This window comes from Bos grunniens, chromosome 28 (assembly GCF_055505025.1).
Source record: "Bos grunniens cultivar Pamir isolate PY7600 chromosome 28, Bosgru_T2T1.0, whole genome shotgun sequence".
Lineage (NCBI taxonomy): Eukaryota > Metazoa > Chordata > Mammalia > Artiodactyla > Bovidae > Bos > Bos grunniens.
Genome location: NC_141192.1, coordinates 31,513,071 through 31,538,318, shown reverse-complemented (window position 1 = coordinate 31,538,318; position 25,248 = coordinate 31,513,071). Strand labels below are relative to the sequence as shown.

Below are 25,248 nucleotides of genomic sequence, written 5' to 3'. Positions count from 1 at the left end.
AATTCATCTCAACATTCCTGATCTATAATAAAGTCTATTCTTCAGATACTTTTTTGAACTGGTTATAACGTCTTAACAGTTTTCTTTAAGACATGGTCACTGTATATCTGTTATAAAATTATCCCTTAACATGAATTTAGGCTCTAGAGACAGACAGTCAGAGATTCTAATCCTAGTTTAGCTGTTACCAGCTGTGTAACATTAGGCAAAACTGCCTCACTAAACTGTTGCTATCAGGGCTTCCCTGATGGCTCAGTTGGTAAAGAATCCACCTGCAATGCAGGAGACCCCAGTTCAGTTCCTGGGTCAGGAAGATCTGCTGGAGAAGGGATATGCTACCCACTCCAGTATACTTGGGCTTCCGTTGTGGCTCAGCTGGTAAAGAATCCGCCTGCAATGTGGGAGACCTGGGTTCAATCCCTGGGTTGGGAAGATCCCCTGGAGAAGGGGAGGGCTACCCACTCCAGTATTCTGGCCTGGAGAATTCCATGGACTATTCAGTCCATGGCGTCAAAAAGAGTCAGATGACTGAGTGACTTTCACTTTCATGAAGGGCAAGTATGAGTATATCCTGCTAAGGATTCTCACTCAGAACTAGGGACTGAAGTGATGCTCATCAATTCAGGGGACCCAGTTTCTATCCCTGGGTTGGGACAATGCCCTGGAGAAGGGCAAGGCTACCTACTTCAGTATTCTGGCCTGGAGAATTCCATGGATTCCATGGAGTTGCAAATAGTCAGACTCAACTGAGTGACTTTCACTTTCAAACTGTTGTGGGATTATGTGATATGTTACTTCTGTTCTAAAACTTAGATGCACTTGATAAAATAAAATTGTTATTTTAAGGCAAAAGAAATTAAAAAGTAAATACTGTAATATAGTTTATTTATAATAAATAGATGTATTTATTTCTTGTTAATTTCTGCTGTATAGCAAAGTAATTCAGTTATACATATATATATGTACAATTCTTATTGATATTCTTTTCCATTATGGTTTATCACAGGATATTGAATACTATGCTATATAGTAAGACGTTGTTGTTTACCCATTCCATATATAATATCAATAGTATGCATCTGTTAATCCCAAACTTCCAACAAACCTCCCCCCACCTAGAAACCTCTAATCTTTTCTGTGAGTCTGTTTCTGTTTTGTAAATAAGTCCACTTGTGTCATATTTCAGATTCCACATATAAGTGATATGTGGTATTTATCTTCCTCTGACTTACTTCACTTAGTATGATAATCTGCTGGCCTATCTATGTCTGGATATATGCCCAGGACTGGGATTTCAGGATCATATGACAACTCTATTTTTAGTTTTTTGAGGAACCTCCATACTGTTTTCCACAATGGTTGCACCAATGTACTGCTTTACTAACAACAGTATAGGAGGGTTCCCACGCCTCCAAAACCTCTCCAGCACCTGTTATTTGTAGACGTTTTAATGATGGCCATTCTGACCAATATGAGGTAGTATTTCATTGTAGTTTTGATTTGCATTTCTCTAATAATGATGTTGAACATCTTGTTATGTGTAAGGCAAGAGACATTTAAACGTATTTTTTTCTCTGCTGTTTGGGCCTCCTCTCTACCATTTAGTGCCTTTAGTGCGCATTGTGCATCTGTATTATGCATTAACCACACCTTTCCAATAGCAGAAATAGCTGTTCAACCATAAATATCTATTTTTCTCCTTCTGGAGCCAACCATGTAACTCCTTAGAAGATAATATACCTTTATCAATCCTACAAGGTGTTGCAATGACCTACCACTGGCCTTGTACATGCAGATATCTTTGGTGAACTTTACATACAATGCCAATATATCATTTCCCTTAAAGATAGCAACTGGTATGGAACAAATTGGGTCAGATGACTTGGGGATATTCTGGGCACCATAATGGAAGTTCTTAGTTTAAATACTAACTTATGACTTCATTAATGTCACTAGCTATGTTACTTGTATTTTGTCTATATAAGATTGTTACTTCTTCCACTACCAAATATGTGACTGAGTCTCTAATAAAAATAACTATGACCAGGTGACTTGAAATGATTGCGCAAATACATAATTCTATAAGATCAATATTGTAACTCTAGATATGGGAAGGCAATGGCACCCCACTCCAGTACTCTTGCCTGGAGAATCCCAGGGACGGGGAAGCCTGGTGGGCTGCCGTCTATGGGGTCACACAGAGTCGGACACGACTGAAGTGACTTAGCATAGCATAGATATGGGAAGAAACAATGAGAGAACCATATCCTGGGACATAACAGACTAGTAGAACAGGTGATCCAGAGCTTTGGACTACTATCAACAGGGCCTAGTCCAGTAATAAGACACTGAGTGGCCTATCAGTGAAACCTTTGCTTGACCTGGGAATAAGCATTCTGAGCACCATGGAACAAACTGGTCACAAAATGCCTCCCAAACCTTGAACAAAATGAAAACAAAAAGGAAGGGATTGTAAAATACTGTGGCCCACCATCCAGTTCTATAAGAATCAAGTCATTAGCCACTGCAGTTGCTGACCTACAACACACCCTGACAGGAATTCCGCTTGAAGATCAGGATGAGTTACTTTGTGCTCTAGGAAAATTGGTACTAGTTCTCAGATAGTTAAATATTTTCAGGAGAAAATTTTATGAGCCCAGTTTCTTGCATCTTCCCATACTTAGGAAAGCACTTAAACCACTAAGATATCTGTTCCTCATGAATAGCAGTAACATTCTGCCAAGATACGGCCTTGATTGCATGGCCATATTACCAAAATTACATACACGCCTAATTCCTCCCTTACTTCTTCAGAACAGTCTTTAGAGCTTTCTGAAAGACTGTCTCCCAGGTTATAATCCACAAGTTGGCTAGTGCAGACTGAAGTATTTCCTCTTAGACTGACCATTAATTAATTTTATATCAACATACTCAACAACAATAAAGAATATCTTTTAAGGAATTAGCAGAGTCAGGTTATGAACTGGCTACTTTGTAACAGCAATAAAGTAAAAGGCTCATTCTATCAATATCCAGGAAATGAATGTGATTTCCTTTTTAAAGAAAACAAAAAAACCTTTAAAGTTCCTACTTTGAGGCTTATGACACAACTACCTAAATTGGTCAAAATGTTTCCCAAAACCATGTAAATGAAACAGGCTAATGACTTTCAAATTCCAGTTAGGCATATTTAGTATGGAAAGGTTAATCAGTGAATAATCTTTGCAATTATGTTTGTGCAGGAAGACACCCACAATAGTCAATTACATGAACTTCCTCTCCTCAAACACCCTCTTCCAACAACACAAGAGAAGACTCTATACATGGACATCACCAGATGGTCAACACCAAAATCAGATTGATTATACTTTTTGCAGCCAAAGATGGAGAAGCTCTATACAGTCAGCAAAAACAAGACCAGGAGCTGACTGTGGCTCAGACCACGAACTCCTTATTGCCAAATTCAGACTTAAATTGAAGAAAGTAGGGAAAACCACTAGACCATTCAGGTATGACCTAAATCAAATCCCTTATGATTATACAGTGGAAGTGAGAAATAGATTTAAGGGCCTAGATCTGATAGATAGAGTGCCTGATGAACTATGGAATGAGGTTCATGACATTGTACAGGAGACAGGGATCAAGACCATTCCCATAGAAAAGAAATGCAAAAAAGCAAAATGGCTGTCTGGGGAGGCCTTACAAATAGCTGTGAAAAGAAGAGAAGCAAAAAGCAAAGGAGAAAAGGAAAGATATAAACATCTGAATGCAAAGTTCCAAAGAATAGCAAGAAGAGATAAGAAAGCCTTCTTCAGCGATCAATGCAAAGAAATAGAGGAAAACAACAGAATGGGAAAGACTAGGGATCTCTTCAAGAAAATCAGAGATACCAAAGGAACATTTCATGCAAAGATGAGCTTGATAAAGGACAGATATGGTATGGACCTAACAGAAGCAGAAGATATTAAGAAGAGATGGCAAGAATACACAGAAGAACTGTACAAAATAGATCTTCATGACCCAGATAATCATGGTGGTGTGATCAATGACCTACAGCCAGATATCCTGGAATGTGAAATCAAGTGGGCCTTAGAAAGCATCACTACAAACAAAGCTAGTGGAGGTGATGGAATTCTGGTTGAACTATTTCAAATTCTGAAAGATGATGCTGTGAAAGTGCTGCATTCAATATGTGAGCAAATTTGGAAAACTCAGCAGTGGCCACAGGACTAGAAAAGGTCAGTTTTCATTCCAATCCCAAAGAAAGGCAATGCCAAAGAATGCTCAAACTACCGCACAATTGCACTCATCTCACACGCTAGTAAAGTAATGTTCAAAATTCTCCAAGCCAGGCTTCAGCAATATGTGAACTGTGAACTTCCTGATGTTCAAGCTGGTTTTAGAAAAGGCAGAGGAAGCAGAGATCAAATGGCCAACATCCGCTGGATCATGGAAAAAGCAAGAGAGTTCCAGAAAAACAGTATTTCTGCTTTATTGACTATGCCAAAGCCTTTGACTGTGTGGATCACAATAAACTGTGGAAAATTCTGAAAGAGATGGGAATACCAGACCACCTGATCTGCCTCTTGAGAAATTTGTATGCAGGTCAGGAAGCAACGATTAGAACTGGACATGGAACAACAGACTGGTTCCAAATAGGAAAAGGAGTTCATCAAGGCTGTATATTGTCACCCTGTTTATTTAACTTATATGCAGAGTACATCCTGAGAAACGCTAGACTGGAAGAAACACAAGCTGGAATCAAGATTGCCGGGAGAAATATCAATAACCTCAGATATGCAGATGACACCACCCTTATGGCAGAAAGTGAAGAGGAACTCAAAAGCCTCTTGATGAAAGTGAAAGTGGAGACTGAAAAAGTTGGCTTAAAGCTCAACATTCAGAAAACGAAGATCATGGCATCCGGTCCCACCACTTGATGGGAAATAGATGGGGAAACAGTGGAAACAGTATCAGACTTTATTTTTCTGAGCTCCAAAATCACTGCAGATGGTGACTGCAGCCATGAAATTAAAAGACGCTTACTCCTTGGAAGGAAAGTTATGACCAACCTAGATAGCATATTCAAAAGCAGAGACATTACTTTGCCAACAAAGGTTCGTCTAGTCAAGGCTATGGTTTTTCCTGTGGTCATGTATGGATGTGAGAGTTGGACTGTGAAGAAGGCTGAGCGCCGAAGAATTGATGCTTTTGAACTGTGGTGTTGGAGAAGACTCTTGAGAGTCCCTTGGACTGCAAGGAGATCCAACCAGTCCATTCTGAATAAGATCAGCCCTGGGATTTCTTTGGAAGAAATGATGCTAAAGCTGAAACTCCAGTACTTTGGCCACCTCATGCGACGAGTTGACTCATTGGAACAGACTCTGATGCTGGGAGGGATTGGGGGCAGGAGGAGAAGGGGACGACAGAGAGTGAGATGGCTGGATGGCATCACTGACTCGATGGACATGAGTCTGAGTGAACTCCGGGAGTTGGTGATGGACAGGGAGGCCTGGCGTGCTGCGATTCATGGGGTCCCAAAGAGTCGGACATGACTGAGCGACTGATCTGATCTGATCTGATCCTCTCTTCAATAAGTTTTCCTGAAGTTCTTCCTCTAAATTCTCATCTATTACACATTTACTATGAGTTATTTTTCAGTGGATTAAGAACACAGGCTATCCTCAAAAGATTAGTAATCTTTATCCTTAATTCTAACTCAAATCATGAATATAATTAATTCCTCCTACAGTTATACTTTGCCTTTTACATTTAGAAATACTGCAACAAGCCTCTTTTTTGGGAAACTGGAAAACATAATTAAATATCTCTAAGTAGTGAAGAGTCAGTTGGCAAAACAGAACATATCACTGTGTGGTATTAATGCCATTTATGTGAGCAGCCATTAATTCCAATTTGAGGCCCCTTTCAAAATCTTGCAGAGATTAAAATGGTCTCTGGATTTTAGAAGATTTATTATCAATATTCTTAACTTCTGGAACAAAATTATTCCACCCATCCCTACTTCAACATTTTCCACCCATCTAGTCCATGCTATACTTACATACATACAAGCAGCATTTCCTAAATGAGAAATGAGAGAGTCCCCATAAGCTCTGTATAAAGTAACTTCAGATGACTGCATACAACATCCCTCTTGGAGCTTCACTAAACATTGGATTACTGAAGATTCTGAGAAGGCCTATGGCAAAGAAACCTGTTTAACTTTGTTAAATTTACTACCCGAGACCTCTGAGAAAAGTTGAGATAGATATGAGTGTCTTGAGAGGTCAGTGGGGTGTCAGAGAACTTTTAAGACTGTCAAATAATCAGCCATCGAAAGTGAAAGTGTTAGTCACTCAGTCATGTCTGACTCTTTGCAACCCTGTGAACTTGTAGCCTACCAGACTCTTCTGTCCATGGAATTCTCCAGGTGAGAATACTGGAGTGGGTTGCCTTTCCCTTCTTCAGGAGATCTGCCTGACCCAGGGATCGAACCCTTTCTTCTGCACTGTAGACAGATTCTTCACCATCTAAGCCACCAGAATTAGCAGTTGAGGGGAGCCTCTTTTTCCAGGTGAACATGAAAAAAACCTAGATTGCTCTTCTCTCACCATTCACCATGTTTCTTTCTCTACCCAACTTTACAGATGAACTACTTTTAAAAGAGGGCTTGCAGCAGTGGCAGACTAGAATTACCTGAGGAACATCTAGAAAATACAAATGCCCAGATTTTATCTAAGACCAATTAAAGTAGAATCTTTATAGATGCGGTTGGACACTGGTATTTAACATAGGGTCCTCAAGTGAATGGAATGTGTGGATAGATTTTCAACAATCACTAACTAAAAGGAGATGGTCCTCTGAATAAGAATCAACAGGCAGTGAACAAACCTTCAGAGCAAGGGCATTATTCTAGGTACAATCAAGGAAACAGAAAACAACCAAAACTTGTCTCTGTACTCAAGGAGCTTTCAGTTACTTGTAGGAGAAAACTTTCATTAGGAAAAAAAAAAAAAAGTAGCCAAAGGCTCTAAGTGGTGAGTATATGTGTGCATGTGAGTTCTAAGTCGCTTCAGTTGTGTCTGATTCTCTGCGACCTTATGGACTGTTACAGTCCATAACAGGCTCCTCTGTCAATGGAATTCTCCAGGCAAGAATATTGGAGTGGGTTGCCATGCCCTCCTCCAGGGGATCTTCCCGACCCAGGGATGTCTCTCATATCTCCTGGACTGGTAGGTGGGTTCTTTACCACTAACACTGCCTGGGAAGTGTATATGTAGGTAGGAACTAAATTCTGTAGAAATTTAGAAATGAGAAATGAGTGGAAGTTGGAATGGCCAAAGGTTTCATGGCAGAGGAAGGAGGTCACTGAAGATTTAGAGGGATATGAAGTCAACAAATATCAACCTTGACGTTTTCACATCAACTTTGGGATATATTTTCAGGAGTGTAGGGGACTGTTGAAATACTCATATGTTTGTGGCCTAAATTTTTAAGACACCACCAAACCTTTGTAAATATAACTTGTTATGTCTGTAAAATTTCAATTCTCAAAACAGCTCCTGAATGCAACACTACTGTTATTTTCTGTTTAGGAAACTGACGCTTGGAAGAGCTAAAAGTAAGTGATAGCTTTAAGGAAGTGTGGTATATAGGCAGGTGCCTATTAGACCTGAGGGAACAAACATGTAACCTCTGAGGAACTCGTATTCAGGCCACGTACCAATGTTCTCAGAAAATTCAGTGTTCCTTCCGCCTTTTTGGTCTCTTCCTAGGTCACACAGGAAGGACACACTTCCTCGTAAGCAGCAGTGCAAAGCTCTAATGGCCTGATTTCCCTTTTAGTAGCCTACAGCCTCCTTCTCTGCAAGGTGAATTGAAATTAGTCCTTGACTACTGTGCTTCTCTTGGTAGGAAACAGTCATTTTATTTCTATTCATTTCAACACAGTTTCTTTGGTACTGAACCTAAGGGTTTTATACAGAGAAAAAAAAAAAGCATTGAAATTAATGTATATTTTGTCTCCTTTCAAGAGTATCTTTTTTTACACACATGGAGTCTGAGGTATCTAGACTTTCATTTCTGAGAATCACACCTCTGTAACACTCTTGTCAAAAGAAACTCATTAACTTTTCCTAATGGAAAAGTTAGAGGCATCACACGCTTATTTGAAGTTGAAGTTTTATTCTAACAGAGTTGGCTGAAGATCCTTTGGTGGGGGGGTCTGACTGAACACTGACCCCAATTACTGGCATTTTTTGTGCTTCAGTGCTGCTGCTTCAGAATAAAAACCAATAACTCAACCCTACAGAGAAGCTTTATAAACTTCCCTAGTGAGTCTGTAGCTCATTTCTCTTTTATCATGGTCAGTGAATTGATTTTTCCTGTTGCTTGTACATGGCATTCAATTATAGTGCATTGCCAGAATCAGATGACAATATGCTATAAGAAAAATTGTAGAATATGAGGGGAAAATACAAATTTTGAAGACTTCTCCATGGATAACATCCCAGGTTTTGGCTCTCTATTCTGGAAAACTTATCACAATTTTAGGTTGCTCTACCAGATAGTTTTGATCTTGATTTTTGGGGGGAGAACATAACAGTTACCACAATTAAGAGTAATGTGTAAATTGGCTTAGTTTTCTATTTGGGGGTATCATTAAAATATAAATGGAGCAATTTTTTTTTTAATCGGGGATCCTTTAGAGTTGATCTTAAAATCAGGCTGTTAAAAATGAGTTAGTCTTCACCAAAAGAAAAAAGTAAAACAAAAAAAAAATTGAGTAGCCATGATGGAAAACAGTATAGAGGCTTCTCAAAAAACTGAAAATAGAACAACCATAGGACAAAGCAGTTCCACTCCTGAGTATGTGTGTGTGTGTGTATACACACACAAAAAAAACTCAAAACACTAATTTGAAAACATACATGAACCCCAATGTTACAATTGCCAAAATATGGAAACAATCTAAGTTTTCATCAACAGATGAATGGATAAAGAAGTTGTGGTATAATCTTCTTTATATCACACAAAATGGAATACTACCCAGCCATTAAAAAGAGCAAAATTCTTCCATCTGCAGCAACATGGATAGACTTGGAGGGCACTGTGCTAAGTGAAACAAGTCAGAGAAAGAAAAAGACTGTATGATACGACTTATATGTGGAATCTAAGCAATACAACAAACTAGTGAATACAACACTATTTTTAAAAAGGTGAATGTAAAGTAACTTTCAAACATTTTATAAAAAAAAATAATTTGCATCCACCACAGGTGTACCAGAGAAGGCAATGGCACCCCACTCCAGTACTCTTGCCTGGAGAATCCCAGGGACGGGGGAGCCTAGTGGGCTTCCATCTATGGGGTCTCACAGAGTCGGACACGACTGAAGCAACTTAGCAGCAGCAGCAGCAGCAGCACAGGTGTACACGTGTTGGATGCAAATTATTTTTATAAAATTTTTGAAAGTTACTTTACATTCACCTCTTTAAAAATATTGTTATATTCACTAGTTTGTTGTATTGTTTAGATTCCACATAATGCATGCTGATGTATGGCAAAACCAATACAATATTGTAAAGTAAAAAATAATAATAATAATAATAAAAGAAAAAAATAATAATTTGCAATAATTTGATAATTTTTAATTTAAAAAATGAGTTACCATTTTCTCCTCAAGCAAAAGCAAAAAAAAAAAAAAAATAGCCATGTATCCTGGTTACAGGATTTAAGCCAAGGAAATGACAAAGAATAAGAGCTGTGAAGTTTCCCTTCCAGGAAACCTGTTCAAATTGAAATAGGAGGCCTAAATTGACTTTAGGAGGAAAGTCTAGAAAAAGTGGAAATAAATTATCTGACAGGTTGTGTTTGTGAGCAATTCTACTGAAATGCTGGCTGCCAGAGGATGTAGAAAGACATTAAGTGTAAACACAGAGAAAATCAAGTAAATTCTTTTAAAAGATGCAATAAATAACTCTAGGAAAAACAAAAATTATGTTCAGGGAAAGAAAATAATATCATGACTTGGCACAGTAATGAATTATATTTATATAATTACACTAACCTAAAGTTAACCTTTTGTTTTCTTTTGATTAACTTTTTAAAAAAATTTATTAATTACTTTACAATATTGTAGTGGTTTTTGCCATACATTGACATGAATCAGCCACAAGTGTACAGGTATCCCCCATCCTGAACCCCCCTTCCACCTCCCTCCCCATCCCATCCCTCAGGGTCATCTCAGTGCACCGGCCCTGATCACCCTGTCTCATGCATCAAACCTGGACTGGCAATCTATTTCACATATGGTAATATACATGTTTCAATGCTATTCTCTCAAATCATCTCACCCTTACCTTCTCCCACAGAGTCCAAAAGTCTGTTCTTTACATCTGTGTCTCTTTTGTTGTCTTGCATATAGGGTCAACTTTCTAAATTCCATATATATGTGTTAATATACTGTATTGATGTTTTTTTCTTTCTGACTTACTTTACTCTGTATAATAGGCTCCAGTTTCATTCATCTCATTAGAACTGATTCAAATGCATTCTTTTTAATAACTGAGTAATATTCCATTGTGTATATGTACCACAGCTTTCTTATCCATTTGTCTGCTGATGGACATCTAGGTTGCTTCCATGTCCTGGCTATTGTAAACAGTGCTGCGATGAACACTGGGGTACACATGTCTCTTTCAATTCCGGTTTCCTCAGTGTGTATGCCCAGCAGTGGGATTGCTGGGTCGTATGGCAGTTCTATTTCCAGTTTTTTAAGTTAATTCTTTAAAAAATAGGCATAAATACCAGATGAAACAGGTAACATACTTGAAGGGAGTTGCCTTTGGAGAACAGGGTAAATGTTGCTGGTGGGGGGGGCAGCTAATTTTTTTTTATCTGTTTTGTTTTAGTATAAGCTACTAGCATTGTTTGACTTTTAGAACTTTGCATCTGTATGATTTTTTATTTAAAAACTAAACATTTAAAACACAAGTTTGCATTTCTAGCCCTTTGAGCATAAGTACAAACCTAACACACTTTCCTCCAGTTTTGTGGCACAGTGCTGGAGGAGGGGATTGACTTTTTAAGCATACGGCCTAGGATGACTTTGGTGGAATCTGTAGGATGGCAAAAGATCCTTAAGACTGAGGATCTGGAAAGGATGGGGTCAAATTTTGTTGATAACATCAGCTGGCACCGATCCAGCCCTGATGAGTAAGGAGAGAACATTTCATCAGCCTCAGAGTGTTGAGTTCTGCATGTTCCTTTGAGCTGCTGAGTTCTTCCTTGCCCTTACTGGCTATTGGCCCAAACATAATTCTCATTTTGAAAAATATTCCTCTGGGCTTCTGGGTGTGCACTGGGCTTGTGTTTAACTCTTGGACATGTCAAAGCACCTTGCTGTATCTAAGGTCTTTGGATGAATATGAATACAAGAGGCTGAGGAACTAGAACACATTTTGAAAAAAAAGGTCAAGGGTTTATCTTGAACATTTCCTTGTGAGCAGACCTTCTCTGTACCTTCTTCAGTTCAGTTCAGTTCAGTTGCTCAGTCATGTCTGACTCTGCGACCCCATGAATCACAGCACTCCAGGCCTCCCTGTCCATCACCAACTCCCGGAGTTCACTCAGACTCACGTCCATCGAGTCAGTGATGCCATCCAGCCATCTCATCCCCTGCTGTCCCCTTCTCCTCCTGCCTCCAATCCCTCCCAGCCTCAGAGTCTTTTCCAATGAGTCAACTCTTTGCATGAGGTGGCCAAAGTACTGGAGTTTCAGCTTTAGCATCAGTCCTTCCAAAGAAATCCCAGGGCTGATTTCCTTCAGAAGGGACTGGTTGGATCTCCTTGCAGTCCAAGGAACTCTCAAGAGTCTTCTCCAACACCACAGTTCAAAAGCATCAATTCTTCGGCACTCAGCCTTCTTCACAGTCCAACTCTCACATCCATACATGACAGGATGTACAGGAAAAACCATAGCCTTGACTAGACAGACCTGTACCTTCTTACTCATCCTTAAAGCAATTTTTCTCAGTTTGCAAAGTAGGACCCAACACATGGTGGTAAGTTTGGTGGGTGGTATGTTTGAGTGTTTTTCACTTGAGTAAGTTTAAATATCTAAATCAACTGATTTAGTTGGCTTTTGTGATGTGGATAACTATATGCATGCATTAATGTTCTGTCATGCCTGAGTCATTCAAACATAGCAAAAATGTTTCTGGGACTGGCAACCAGTCATTTGAATTGAGGTATGTGATTTTCTTCATGATCTGAAACAGTGGAGTTGTTTACAACCAGGTTAGGAATTAAAGGAGAAGTACATTCCAGTTTAGGGTCAGATTAAGAAGGAACATGATATTTATTTGGGGAAAGAATTTAACATTATTTAAATGTCTACCATGTACCAGGCACTTCACATATATTATTTTATTAATCCTTGCAAAACCCTGAATTATTCTCAAAGTCAAGACACTGAAAGGTCATGTTACTTTTCTAAGGCCTTCCAGCTAGTGAGTTGTGTAACTGTAATTTTAACCAAAGTTTAGGTAGAAACCAGAAAAGGAAAGAGGCTGAACAATTTTTATCAACATAAATCCACTTGCAACAAAATTACTTGTAAAACTTGTTAAAAAGTGGAAATTGTGGGGCTCCACTCCCGACCTACTAAATCAGAATTTCTGGGAGAAAAGTCAGGGAATACCCAGTGACTCTTACATACTCCACAATTTGAGAACTGCTGTATCATAACAGTAAACTGTGCTCTGATTATTTTGCAGACTACATGGTGTTATCCTTCAATTAAACTTCCTTGAAGATCAGCCTTCTTTTGTCATCTACTATTTCTCAATCTCTATGGATGCAGTCAGGATTTTTGGAAACTACATACAGAAAATATCAGTAGATTATATTCTAGACTTAAATTGGGCCACAAAGAATTAGCATTTTCTTTTTAATACTAAGTTAATGGTATAGTCATACAAAACAATAGAGAAGTAGGAAGAAAAAGAAATGAGAAATTTTTTGTGTGTGCATTCATGGTAAGATATGTTGCACCAGTCTATTGTGGTGTCTTCTCTATTGATACCAGTTTTAACATTCACGCAAAGATCTTTCTCTCCACCCCTTCTGACGGGTCAGTGGCTGTGTGCTAGTCTTTTTTTTATTTTCTCTCTCTCTCGTGCTTATGCATAACTTATGCCTTAAATAACTTAGAACTTGAAAAGACTGAATGAATGTTTCCAGGATCCCTGGAAAGGTTATTACCAGAAATTTAATTAAAATATATAGACAAAAATCAAGTGCAATGCAAAGTTAAGAAAACATAGGAAAGGGGGTGAAAATAATGGGAGACTTTGACCTGGCCCATGTTTTCTATAAACCCAAATAAAAGGGTTATGCCTTAAATATAACAGAGCAGAAATGACCAAAAAGGGTAAGGGCAGTGTAATCTCTTCCTACTGAGTCCTTTTCCAAAAAGGCAAGTGCGTTAATGTGGAAAGTGTATTAATGTGTTAATGTGTGTTAATGGAAAGATGGCACCAGAGTTTGGTTTTCCTTTTCTAATAATTCAGCGTATCTTAAAATTGGAGACTATCAGGTCACCAGTTCAATCTGCAATATTCATTCTGATTTTAACACGTATTTATTAAATGGCTTCTATCCTAAAGCACTCTGATTTGTGAAATACTGCACTCCTACTTAGGGAATAAGGACACATAGGTTGCAATCTCAATTAGTTGAGTGACTTCAAAAGTGGTCATTCACTTGTTCTGATCCTCAATCTCTTTCTTTTATAAAAAGCAATTCAGATTATTTCTGAGGCTCTTTCAAGCTCTGTGAGCCTGTGTCTGCATTTATACTTGTGCCACAAAGAGTCTGAATATTTTCTTTAGTGGATTAGGAAATTAGTCTGAATATTTTCTTTAGTGGATAAGGAAATTCTGAATAAGGTTTTAAGCTTTTTGAAACTGACAAAAAAATTATAATTGTACTGGAAGATACTTAAAGTCAACATGGTAGTGATTATTTGGGGAAAAGGTACTCAGTGGGGCTTCTGGGGTGGTACTAGTGGCAAAGAACCTGCCTGTAGATCCCCCTGGAGGAGGGCATGACAACTCATTCCAGTATCTTGCTTGGAGAATCCCATGGACAGAGGAGCCTGGTGGGCTACAGTCCATGGGGTCGCAAAGAGCTGGACATGACTGAGGAGACTTGGCATGCACATACATATTTAGCTAACGTGAGTCCAATCAAGGTTCTAGTCAGCACTTTCACAGACAGTTATCAAGTTAACTGTTCTGCTGATAAAATAAAATGCTAAGGTTTAAGGTGTAAAGTGGATAGGAGAAAGTGATACAATATTTTTATCCTGCTCACTCTGAGGTGAAATCTTCTGTGCATACTATTGCATTCCAGTTGTTTTTGAACACCTTCAGTTTAGTTCAGTCGCTTAGTCGTGTCTGACTCTTTGTGATCCCATGGACTGCAGCACACCAGCCTTCCCTGTCCATCACCAACTCCCAGAGCTTGCTCAAACTCATGTTCACTGAGTCGGTGATGCCATCCAGCCATCTCATCCTCTGTCATCCCCTTCTCCTGCCTTCAATTTTCCCCATCATGAGGGTCTTTCAGTGAGTCAGTTCTTTGCATCAGGTGGCCAAAGTATTGAAATTTCAGCTTCAGCATCAGTCCTAATGAATATTCAGGACTGATTTCCTTTAGGATGGACTGGTTGGATCTCCTTGCTGTCCAAGGGACTCTCAAGAGTCTTCTCCAACACCACAGTTCAAAAGCATCAATTCTTCAGCGCTCAGCTTTCTTTAGAGTCCACCTCTCACATCCATACATGACTACTGGGAAAGCCATAGCTTTGACTAGACGGACCTTTGTTGGCAAAGCAATGTCTCTGCTTTTTAATATGCTGTCTAGGTTGTTTATAGCTTTTCTTCCAAGGAGCAAGCGTCTTTTAATTTCATGGCTGCAGTCACCATCTGCAGTGATTTTGGAGCCCAGGAAAATAAAGTCTGTCACTGTTTCCCCATCTATTTGCCATGAAGTGATGGGACCAGATGCCATGATTTTAGTTTTCTGGATGTTGAGTTTTAAGCCAACTTTTTCACTTTCCTCTTTCACTTTCATAAAGAGGTTCTTTAGTTTTTGTTTGCCTTCTGCCATAAGGGTAGTGTCATCTGCCTATCTAAAGTTATTGATATTTCTCCCTGCTATCTTGATTCCAGCTTTGTACATTTATTGATGTACAAAGAGTTTTTACTGATGTACAATAAACTGCACATATTTAAAGGGTTCAATTTTATAAGTTTTGACATATGACATGTGTCCACATGTTAAATATAACCTATGTTCCATCATTACACTAAAGTTATTGAACATAATACACCACTCTCAAAAGACCCCTTCTGCCCCTTTGTCATCTCTCTCACCCCTGCCCACATTACCCGCCTCCTGCTCACCCATGTGGCACCCAGTGACCTGCTTTCTGTCACTACATGTTAGTTTGCATTTCCTAGGATTTTATGTAATAGTATTACATAGTAGTTTGCTCCTTCTTTTTTTATCTGGTGTGTAAGCTGAGCAATTATTTTGGGATTCTTTCACACTGTTGCTTGCATCAAGAATCCATTCCTTTTATTATTAAATACTATTTCATTTATGGATATAATATATTTAGTTTTTCCATTCACCTACGGATGAACATTGGGCTGACAATTTGGGGCTGTTACAAATACAGCTGTTATGAACATCTGTATAAAGTCTTTCTATAGACAGATACTTTAATTTCTCTTGAGTATAAATACCAAGGAGTGAAAGGCCTGGGTCATATGGCAGGTCTATGCTTAACGTTGTAAAGAACCTCCAAGCTGTTTTCCAAAGAGACTTCTGCCATTTAACATTTAACATTTCTACCAGCAATGGGTGATATACTTATCATTATGAAATGACACTGTTAGTATGGCATTCCTTTTTCCATACTTTCAACTTGTTTGTGTCTTTACATTACAAGTAATAAACAACATTCTTTATATGCATTATATACTTGGGACAATCTCTGTCTTTTAACCGAGGTATTTAGATTATTTATACATGGTTCACATTATTAATATGGTTAGATTTAAATCAACCTCGTATTTAACTTCTCTTTGTCCTACATGTTCTCCATTTCCTTTTCCCTCTTTTTCTGCCTTCTTTTGGATAACCAGGGTATTTTCTATGAGTCCATTTTATTTCCTTTGTTAATTTGCATGTGGGCTTATTTGCTAACAATTCTTATTCTTTGTTCTGTTATTTAAGGGATGCTTTAGGATTTAGAGTATACATGTGTAATGTACCTCCGTTTATCTGCAGGTGATAATGTATCATTCCAAATGATACTATAAGGACCTCATAACAGTTACTTCCACTTCTTCCCTATTAGTCTTTGTGCTATTACAGTCATACATTTTACTTCTACATATCTTATAAACTCTACATCTTTGTGTTACTGTTTTTAATTATGTACTCAATTATCTTTTAAATATATTTAAACAATAAAAAAAATCTTTATGGTCTTTGTATAGATCCCAATTTCCAACTGGTATCATTTTTCTTTGGCCTCAAGAGCTTCTTAAAACATTCCTATAGTATAAATTACTGCCAATGAGTTATTTCAGTTTTTGGATGTTGGAAAAAGGCTTTGTGTAACATTCTTTTGGAAAGATATTTTCACTGGGTATGGAATTCAAGATAGTTTTTCACTCTTTCAGAAATTTTTAAATGTTGCTTTGCTGTGTTTCCACTGGCATTGCTTTTTTTTTTTTTAAACAAGAAAGCTGCTGTCATCATTATCTGCGTTCCTCTGTATACAATGTAACACTTTTCTCCAGCTGCTTATAAAATTTTCTCACTATCACCAGTTTTGGGCAATTTGGTTATGATGTACATTGGGGTAGTATTCTTTCCATTTCTTAATTCTTGGGATTTTAAGTTTTGTGAAGGTTTATAGTTTTCATAAATTTGAAAACTTTTTGTTCACCATTTATCTTTTTCTAGTTCCCTCTTTCCTGGAAACTCCAATTATGCATACATTAACTCACTTGAAGTTGTACCATAGTTTACTGATTCTTACGTTCTTTGTAATTTTTTAGCTAGTCTTTTTTTCTCTATGTTTGATTTTGGATAGGGTTTATTGTGTGTATTCAAGTTTACAAAACTTCTCTGATGTTTAATCTGCTATAATCCTATTAATGCTTTTTTCATCTAGGTTTTATTTCTAGGATTTATTTTTATGTTTTTTGTCTCTAAAAGTTTGACATGGCTTTTTTTCTATACTTTTACTTCTCTATTTATTTAGCATGTTCAGTTTTTACTCTAGCTTTCTGAACATATGAAATATAGTATAATGATTTTCCAATGCCCTTGTCATTTAATTTAATTTAATTTTTAAAATTTTATTTTATTTTTAAACTTTACATAATTGTATTAGTTTTGCCAAACATCAAAATGAATCCGCCACAGGCATACATGTGTTCCCCATCCTGAACCCTCCTCCCTCTTTCCTCCCCATACCATCCCCCTGGGTCGTCCCAGTGCACTAGCCCCAAGCAGTCCTGGGTCAGTTTTGGCTGATTAGTTTTCCTCCTTATTCTAGGTTTTCCTGTTTCTTTGCATGTCTGGCATTTTTTGATAGAATGCAGGATACTGTGTTCTACTTTGTTGGGTGTTGGATATTTTTGTATTCCTATAACTACTCTTGGGTTTTGTTCTGGGACACAGTTAAGTAATTTGGCAATAGTTTTATCCCTTCTGTCACTGCTTACAAGATTTATCAGGCAAGACTTGAGCAGTGTTTTGTCTAGATCTAATTATTCTCCACTACTGAAGCAAGACTATTCTCAGCATTCTATCCAAATAGTTCACGAATGATGAGTTTTTCCTTTCCAGTAGGGGTTGGATCTAGTCCTATTCCCTAGTTTATCCCGCTAGTTCTGGCCCCATATGGGATCTGAGTGATGTTGTCTCTGATCTTTTTGAGTATTTCTTTCTTTGTACTCAAACAGTTTCTGCACATACATGCCCTGATCATTATGTTACTGAATACTTGAGGAGGACCCTCTGTCAATCTAGAGAGAACTCTCTTTTGGCAGACCTCTCCTCTCCAGCATCCTGCCTGCAAACTCAAAGTGTCTTGGTCTCTCCAGATTCTCAGTTCTAGCTCAACTTCAGTTTTGCAGCCTCTGCCTGTGTTTTTCCTCAGTGTGCAATGGTCTGGAAACTCTCAAGCAACAAATTTTGGCAATCCTAGGGTTCCCTCATTTGTTGGCCATCTCTCTGAGATCACTGTCTTTCATTGCCTAATATACATCTTAAAAATCATTTCTTAATTTACTTTGATTTTTTTTTTGTTTCAGACAAGAGGAGAAATTTAATTCTTATTACTACTTTGCCAGAACCAGAAGCCTTCTCAATATTTTTTTTTTCTTTTAAAAAAGAGTAACCTGACAATACTAAGTGGAAGAGAGGGTAAGAGCACAGAAATCACTTAGGAAAAAATTCTATAGCATTTTGGCAAAAGAAATAACCCTAATTACATTTTTGTTTAAATATATAAATAATATATGAAAGACTTTGAAAATCCATCTTGCAGAAAGGCTCAAGAGTAGCTTCAAGAAATATATCATTTATAATCATGCCAATATCATTATTTTTATACATCCTCAATGCAAAACAAAAGAGGGAAAATATCATCCTAGTCATAAACTGTAGTCTTAAAACATGTGACTCTTTCCCCTGCCCCAACTTGGCCATGCTGATGTATTTACTATGCCTTGGGTAACTGCAGCCAAGGGCACTGTAGACAGCAATGAGGTTTTAAAAGGCTTTACATGAGACTCAAGTCTCATCTTTACAAAATGACGCAAGAGCTCATTACTGTTGATGAATTTTAAATAGAGCAATCATTTTGATTGCTTAAGTCTGACTCAGTAAGACTGCAAAAGCATTTCTCACATCATGCTGAATCCTCAAAAAAATTTCAGGATTCTACCAGACATTTTCATGAAAAAATCTGAAAAATGTCCAGAGTTTCCCATATTACCACCAGACCAATGTGATTCTTTCTTCTGTGCCACCATCTATGGGCATTAAATAGAAAGAGAGAATAGAGTACTAGAGAATAAAGTTAGGAAGGTTAAAATTAAACCTTGAATTTCATACTTGTTCTTATACTTCCTATTTTTCATATATTTATTCTCATTTTCCATTCCCTTTTTCTGAATTCTTTCTTTTAGCTTTACAAAAGTATTTATTGTACCTCAACGTCTTTAGAAAAGGAATGGGTAGTAACACATGCAGTGCATGTAAATGGCATTCTAGTCAATTACAGCAGGTGACTGAACTGTTTGGAGGGCAGACACTTCACATCTTATTAAGAGCAAGTAGAGAATCAGTCTCGAGAAGGCAATGGCACCCCACTCCAGTACTCTTGCCTGGAAAATCCCATGGAAGGAGGAGCCTGGTAGGCTGCAGTCCATGGGGTCACTAAGAGTCGGACACAACTGAGCGACTTCACTTTCACTTTTCACTTTCATGCATTGGAGAAGGAAATGGCAACCCACTCCAGTGTTCTTGCCTGGAGAATCCCAGGGACGGGGGAGCCTGGTGGGCTGCCGTCTATGGGGTCGCACAGAGTCGGACTGAAGTGACTTAGCAGCAGCAGAGAATCAGTAACAGTCTGATGTGATGCTAGAACTAGAAAGGCCTCAGTGATTTTGTGGTCTAGGGATAGCAAGATGTGGCATAAGGGCTTTCATTCCTCCATCCCATGCTTATGGTTAATTTATCACAAAACACTCTCCCAATGCATCAGGTTTTATCTTCGCTGTCTCAGCTCAGTACCGAATACTCAAAGTAGGAATTCAAAATAAATTCTATTTGCAATTCAGGACCTAGTCCACTCTCTTACTGTTATAGATATGGGAACAGAGGCTTCCAATCAGCTGAGCTGTGGGGCTCAGATTCAGCCCTAACTCTGAGCATGTTCATTCTAGAATGTCTCCAGAGTCCTAGAGGGCCAAATATTTTCTGTGAATATACAATGACAAAGCAGATATGTAGAAACAGGATGACAGAGCTGTCTTGGAAAGAAAGATTAAGAGATGTTCATCTTGCTCTGCTCGTTGCCAGACTGAAAATGTTACCAAAAAAGACTTTCAAGTGCTTTAGAAACGAAAATTGTTTGTCAAGCAACCCAAAATCAAAGGGTAGCATGAGATTTTTGTTTGCCTGTTTTTCTTTTTTTTCTTTTCCAGCTTTATACAGAAGCAGAAGAAAATACACATATAAAAGTATTTCAGAGTCACTGGAAGTCTCTACCCATTTCAAAACTCCTCTTCCATCATCAATTCTTAATAAGTAACATTCCTTTAGTAGAAACATAGCTTATCAGAACTTACTGAATGATTACAGTGAAAAGTAAATTCCTGTGGAGAGAAGCAATTCTTGACTAAGGTGTCAAAAAGTATCAACAGATTCCTTTTCTCAAGGAAGTCTGTATAAAGAGGGGAAAAAAACAGAAAATACATAGCAAGAGAGATGTGAAAAAGGCGAAGATAATATTTTTTAACAATACTGAAGACATATGAGGATTAAGTGAATTGTCCAAGGTCTTTCAGGTAAAACTGAATTTTGAATCCTGAATTCCTTGAACTTATTCACTTTGCACTTTTCTGCATTGTACACAACCCTAGAGGTTCCTCAGAGACTCTTTCCATGACCAAAAATTATCTATCACTCAAAGTTCCAGATAACAATCACTGATATTAAGGGAACACTTACTATATACTAGGCTATATGCTTAATGCTTCTCATATGTATTACTTCATTTAACATTCACAGAAAATCTATGAAGTTCATTTTTTATTATTCATTTTTATTATTATATCCACTTTGCAGATAAGAAAATTGAGTCTTAGAGAAGTAAAGTAATTTGCCTAGTGACTTTCTAGATAGAAAGTGACAGAGTACAGATAGGAAGCACAATCCATCTGATTGCAAGCCAAACTTTTGATCACTACAGCAATCTGCTTTCAGTCTTTCCAGAGCCAAATAGAAGAATCTTAGCCTGGATTTGTATGTTCCTCAGTATTAAGAATGCTTTATGGGACAACATATAAAATTCTAAAGAATTCTTATTCTTTCTTCAGTTTTGCTAAAAATCAACAAATTATGTGAAGGGACATCCAACGTAAGATTGTGAGAGACAGCTTAACTGTGGAAATCAACCACTAAAACAAGGTTCTTGATTAAGCTGACTCTTGCAGGAGGGCAGGGTTTTTAACATTATTCTCTTGGGCTTGCTTACTGGAGATATGCTGAATCATAGATCAACTGTCCCACTTTCAATAGCTGATCAAAAATGGGAAGTCTGACTAATGTCTGTTGTTGGACTTGCACAGACTTGAAATGAGTCATGCACTGAAGCCATTCATTCAAATGACATTTACTTGAACATCTACTAAGTTGCAGAAATGATGCTAAGTTTTGAGGATTCAAAGGTAAAACAATATGATCACAGGATTCAAGGGCCTCTTGAGGTGATAGGCTGACTGTTGTAAGTAATTACAAAACTAAGCGTAGTTGTTATCATGGAAATAAACACACACACTGCACTGCACATATCAGAAGAGGGGGCTCTGTCCTAGTCCACTGGGTGATAACAGTGGACTGTCCACACTCTGGGTGGCTTATAAGCAATAAAAAACATTTACCACAGTTCAGGAGGCAGGAAGTTCAATATCTAGGTGATAACCGATTAAGTATTTGGTAAGAGCCCACTTTCTGTTTTATAGACAGCTGTCTTCTGTGTCCTAACATGGCAGAAGGGACCTGGGAACTCTCCAGAACCTCTTTTATAGGGGGCATTAATCTCATTCACAAGGGCATTGTCTTCATGACCTAATCACTTCCTCAAGGCTCCACCTCCAAATACTATTACACTGTGGATCAGGATTTCAAAACATGAACCTTGATGGGGAACACAACATGCAGTCTATAGCAGCTCCTAAGTCTTCCAACACAGTCTGGGAAGGCAAGAGAGGACACCCATTGACGGCTTAGACAGAAGTCATGTTTTTGTTTTGGGTAGTGCCACAAGAAGGATAAAATCACACAGAGTTTAGGATGAAGTTACTACCCAGGAAAAGGCATTATTGAGTAACTCTGAAAGTTGCTAACAGCTATTCTTTCCTGGAAAGGAGGTATTAAGACCCTAAGTTTCTAGTTATATAGGAATTTATAACATGTAAGTTGAACGCTCACAAGTCTCTGTCTATGAATCCATATAAAATCACTTAATATTAATATTTTGGTCATTTATTTCAAGCTGCTACTGCTAATCACGACTTCTGGTTCCTTGCAAGATTCCTCAAAAGGTGACAGAAAGCATGAAATTAGATATTAGTGATGATTGCCCAACATTATGAATATACTAAAAGTCATAAGAACATACTTTAAAATTATTACAAAGGTAAATTTCACATTTTATGAATTTTACATTAAAACAAAAAAAATTTCCTCAAAGTATTTCCAAAACTCAAAGGATGTTTTTAAAATGATTACAAAATCCAGTCAAGACTTGCTCACTTCTGGCCTCTAACTACACATCACTTGTTTTACAAATTTTTAAAACTCTATGTAATAAAATACTTCAGGCATGCAGAAAAATGCACAGAATATCCACAATCCAAAATTAATATCATTTTGTCATTTTCAGATTCCTTTCACTTAAGATTTTTTTTCTTCCATTAACAGTGAAATGTTGGCACTTACTTTGTGGTCCAGTGGTTAAGAGTCTGCCCTGCAATGCAAAAAACGCAGGTTCTATCCCTGGTCAGGAAACAAAGATCCCACACACCGTGGACGAACCAAGCCCACACACTGCAACCATGTGCCAGTGCACTTTGAGCACACACCACAACCAGAGAGCCTGCAACCATGTGCCAGTGCACTTTGAGCACACACCACAACCAGAGAGCCTGCCGCCACAACTGCTCAAGTCCACTGCCCTGGAGCCTGGGCACCGCAGCACTGAGCCCAGACACCACAACTCGTGTCTGTGCACCCTAACGGAAGATCCTGCGTGATGCGACAAAGATCCTGCATTCTACCTAAGACACAATGCAGTCAAATAATGTATACACTTTAAAAAAATGAAATGTTACTTACAGTTGAAGACTTTTCCCATCTCATTCTCTGCTCTCCTCAAAGACAGCGATTTTCCTGAAGCTGTTATGCTTTCCTTCTGTAACACAGTTAAAAATATTTACCACTTGTATGTTTCTTCATAAATTGTCAACAATATTTAACAAGTTTAAATTTAAGTATTTTTTACCACACACAATTTTTATTCCATAATATACTTTCAAGATTTTTGTTGAAACAGGTAAACATGCTTAACTCAGTTTAACTGCTACATGATAAATATTTCATGATATGTATATACAAATGTTCACCCATCCCTAATGTATGGACACACAGATTGCTTCCAAATATTTGCTATTACAAATTAGAGAGAACTCATCGTCACTTAAGTCAGTATATGCACATTTCCATGAGTTTCTCAAAAATGTACATGTGAAATAAAATTTGAAAGATATTACCAAATGCCTCTTCAAAGAAGATGTTGCTATTTTCTCACATCTCCCCCCACATTTGTTATATTTACGCTTTATTTTTGCTAGTTCTCAAGGATGAGAAATAGCATCTCCTGATTTGTATTTCGTTAATTACTAGTGAGTTTGGCCATCTTTTCTTAAGCTTTTTGGCCATTTGCAGTTCTTCCTCTGCAAATCTGCAGTTTGCACCTTTGCTAGTTTACTGTTTGTTGCTTGTATCTCTTACTAATTTGTGGAAATTCTTTATATATTCTAACTTCAATTCTTTGGATTATACATCTCCAAGTTTGACACATATAATGAAAAATTTAAATATACATATAATCAAATTTATCAATTTCTTCTTTACAGTTTCAACCTTTGCATATTATTTAAGAACTTCTTTCCTGTCTTGTCACATTTTATTAACAATTTTACTTTTTTGTTCTTTACATTTATGTACTTATTCATTGTGCAAATTTTTTGGCAAAAGGCCTATTTTTCCCCACCTGTTAGACAACTGTCAGAGCAACTATTGGTAAACAGTGCATTTTTTCCCAAATATAATGTCACCCCTCACATATACCAAGTATTCTTTTCCTGTTTCATATATCTATTCATTTATTCTGAAGCCAGTACCATGCTATATTAAGGACTACAGCTTTATAATAAACAGGGTTTGATATCTGAAGAAGTCCTCAGTCACAGGTTAGAATCCAGGAGCAAGGAAAACCCTGAGCTAGATATAACCATGCAAGAGCTTTGACACAGATTCCTCTTGGAGTTAGAACACGTGGAAGGGAAAGGAAGCAAGCTGAACTGGGCAGAAGGAGAAGTTGAGCTATGATCCATTCCTACTGAAGGTCTCAGTGAACCTCAGAATTGTCCTGAGGTGGGACAAAGGTGTGGCCTTTATACCCTAGCATTGATCAGTAAAGCACCCTGGACAAGGGGCATGGCCTTGGGCTGGAAAACTCTTCTCAACTGGGGCAATATCCAAAGGCAGCTGACAACTAAGGAGAGTCTATTGGCAGCACTTGTCATTTGGGGCATAAATCCCTTCATTCCTACAGAGGGATCCGTGTGCCACATCATATTCCCCATTTCTTTCTTATTCACAGTCACTTCAACTCAAATTGGCTCTTTACTATTGAAATGAATATTACAATTATCTCATAAAATTTCACAAAATTAAAACACCTGTTCAGGTATGACTGAAATTTAGAATGCATAAATTATTCACAGTGAGGTGATATTTATGATATTGAGTTTTCCTATTCACTAACAAAATCACTGAATATGGCTAATGCAGCTATGAAATTAAAAGACACTTGCTCCTTGAAAGAAAAGCTATGACAAACCTAGATAGCATATTAAAAAGCAGAGACATTACTTTAACGGCAAATGTCCATCTAGTTAAAGCTATGGTTTTTTCTATAGTCATTATGGATGTGAGAGTTGGACCATAAAGAAGGCTGAGGGCCAAAGAATTGTTGTTTTTGAACTGTGGTAATGGATAAGACTCTTGGGAGTCCGCTGGACTGCAAGGAGATCAGACTAGTCATCCCGAAGGAAATCAATCCTGAATATTCATTGGAAG

At 37.8% G+C, this 25,248-nt stretch overlaps 1 protein-coding gene across 39 annotated transcripts in view; it reads right to left on the bottom strand.

Moving 5' to 3' along the window:
• The window catches only part of LOC147343090 (uncharacterized), a 466,920-nt gene that overhangs the window by 356,371 nt on the left and 85,301 nt on the right, over positions 1-25,248 (bottom strand). For 24 of the 39 annotated variants that reach the window (XR_015157016.1, XR_015157018.1, XR_015157017.1 and 21 more), the window contains 2 exons: positions 23,221-23,296; positions 22,825-22,852 (listed from right to left, as the gene is read on the bottom strand). Coding sequence is in view for 12 of the 39 variants with exons in the window: in XM_086382522.1 (XP_086238648.1) it covers positions 23,241-23,296 (56 nt within the window). In the remaining 27 variants the exon portion in view is untranslated. The remainder of the gene's footprint in view (positions 1-22,824; positions 22,853-23,220; positions 23,297-25,248) is intronic. The other 15 variants (XR_015157015.1, XR_015157020.1, XR_015157019.1 and 12 more) reach the window with 1 other exon arrangement.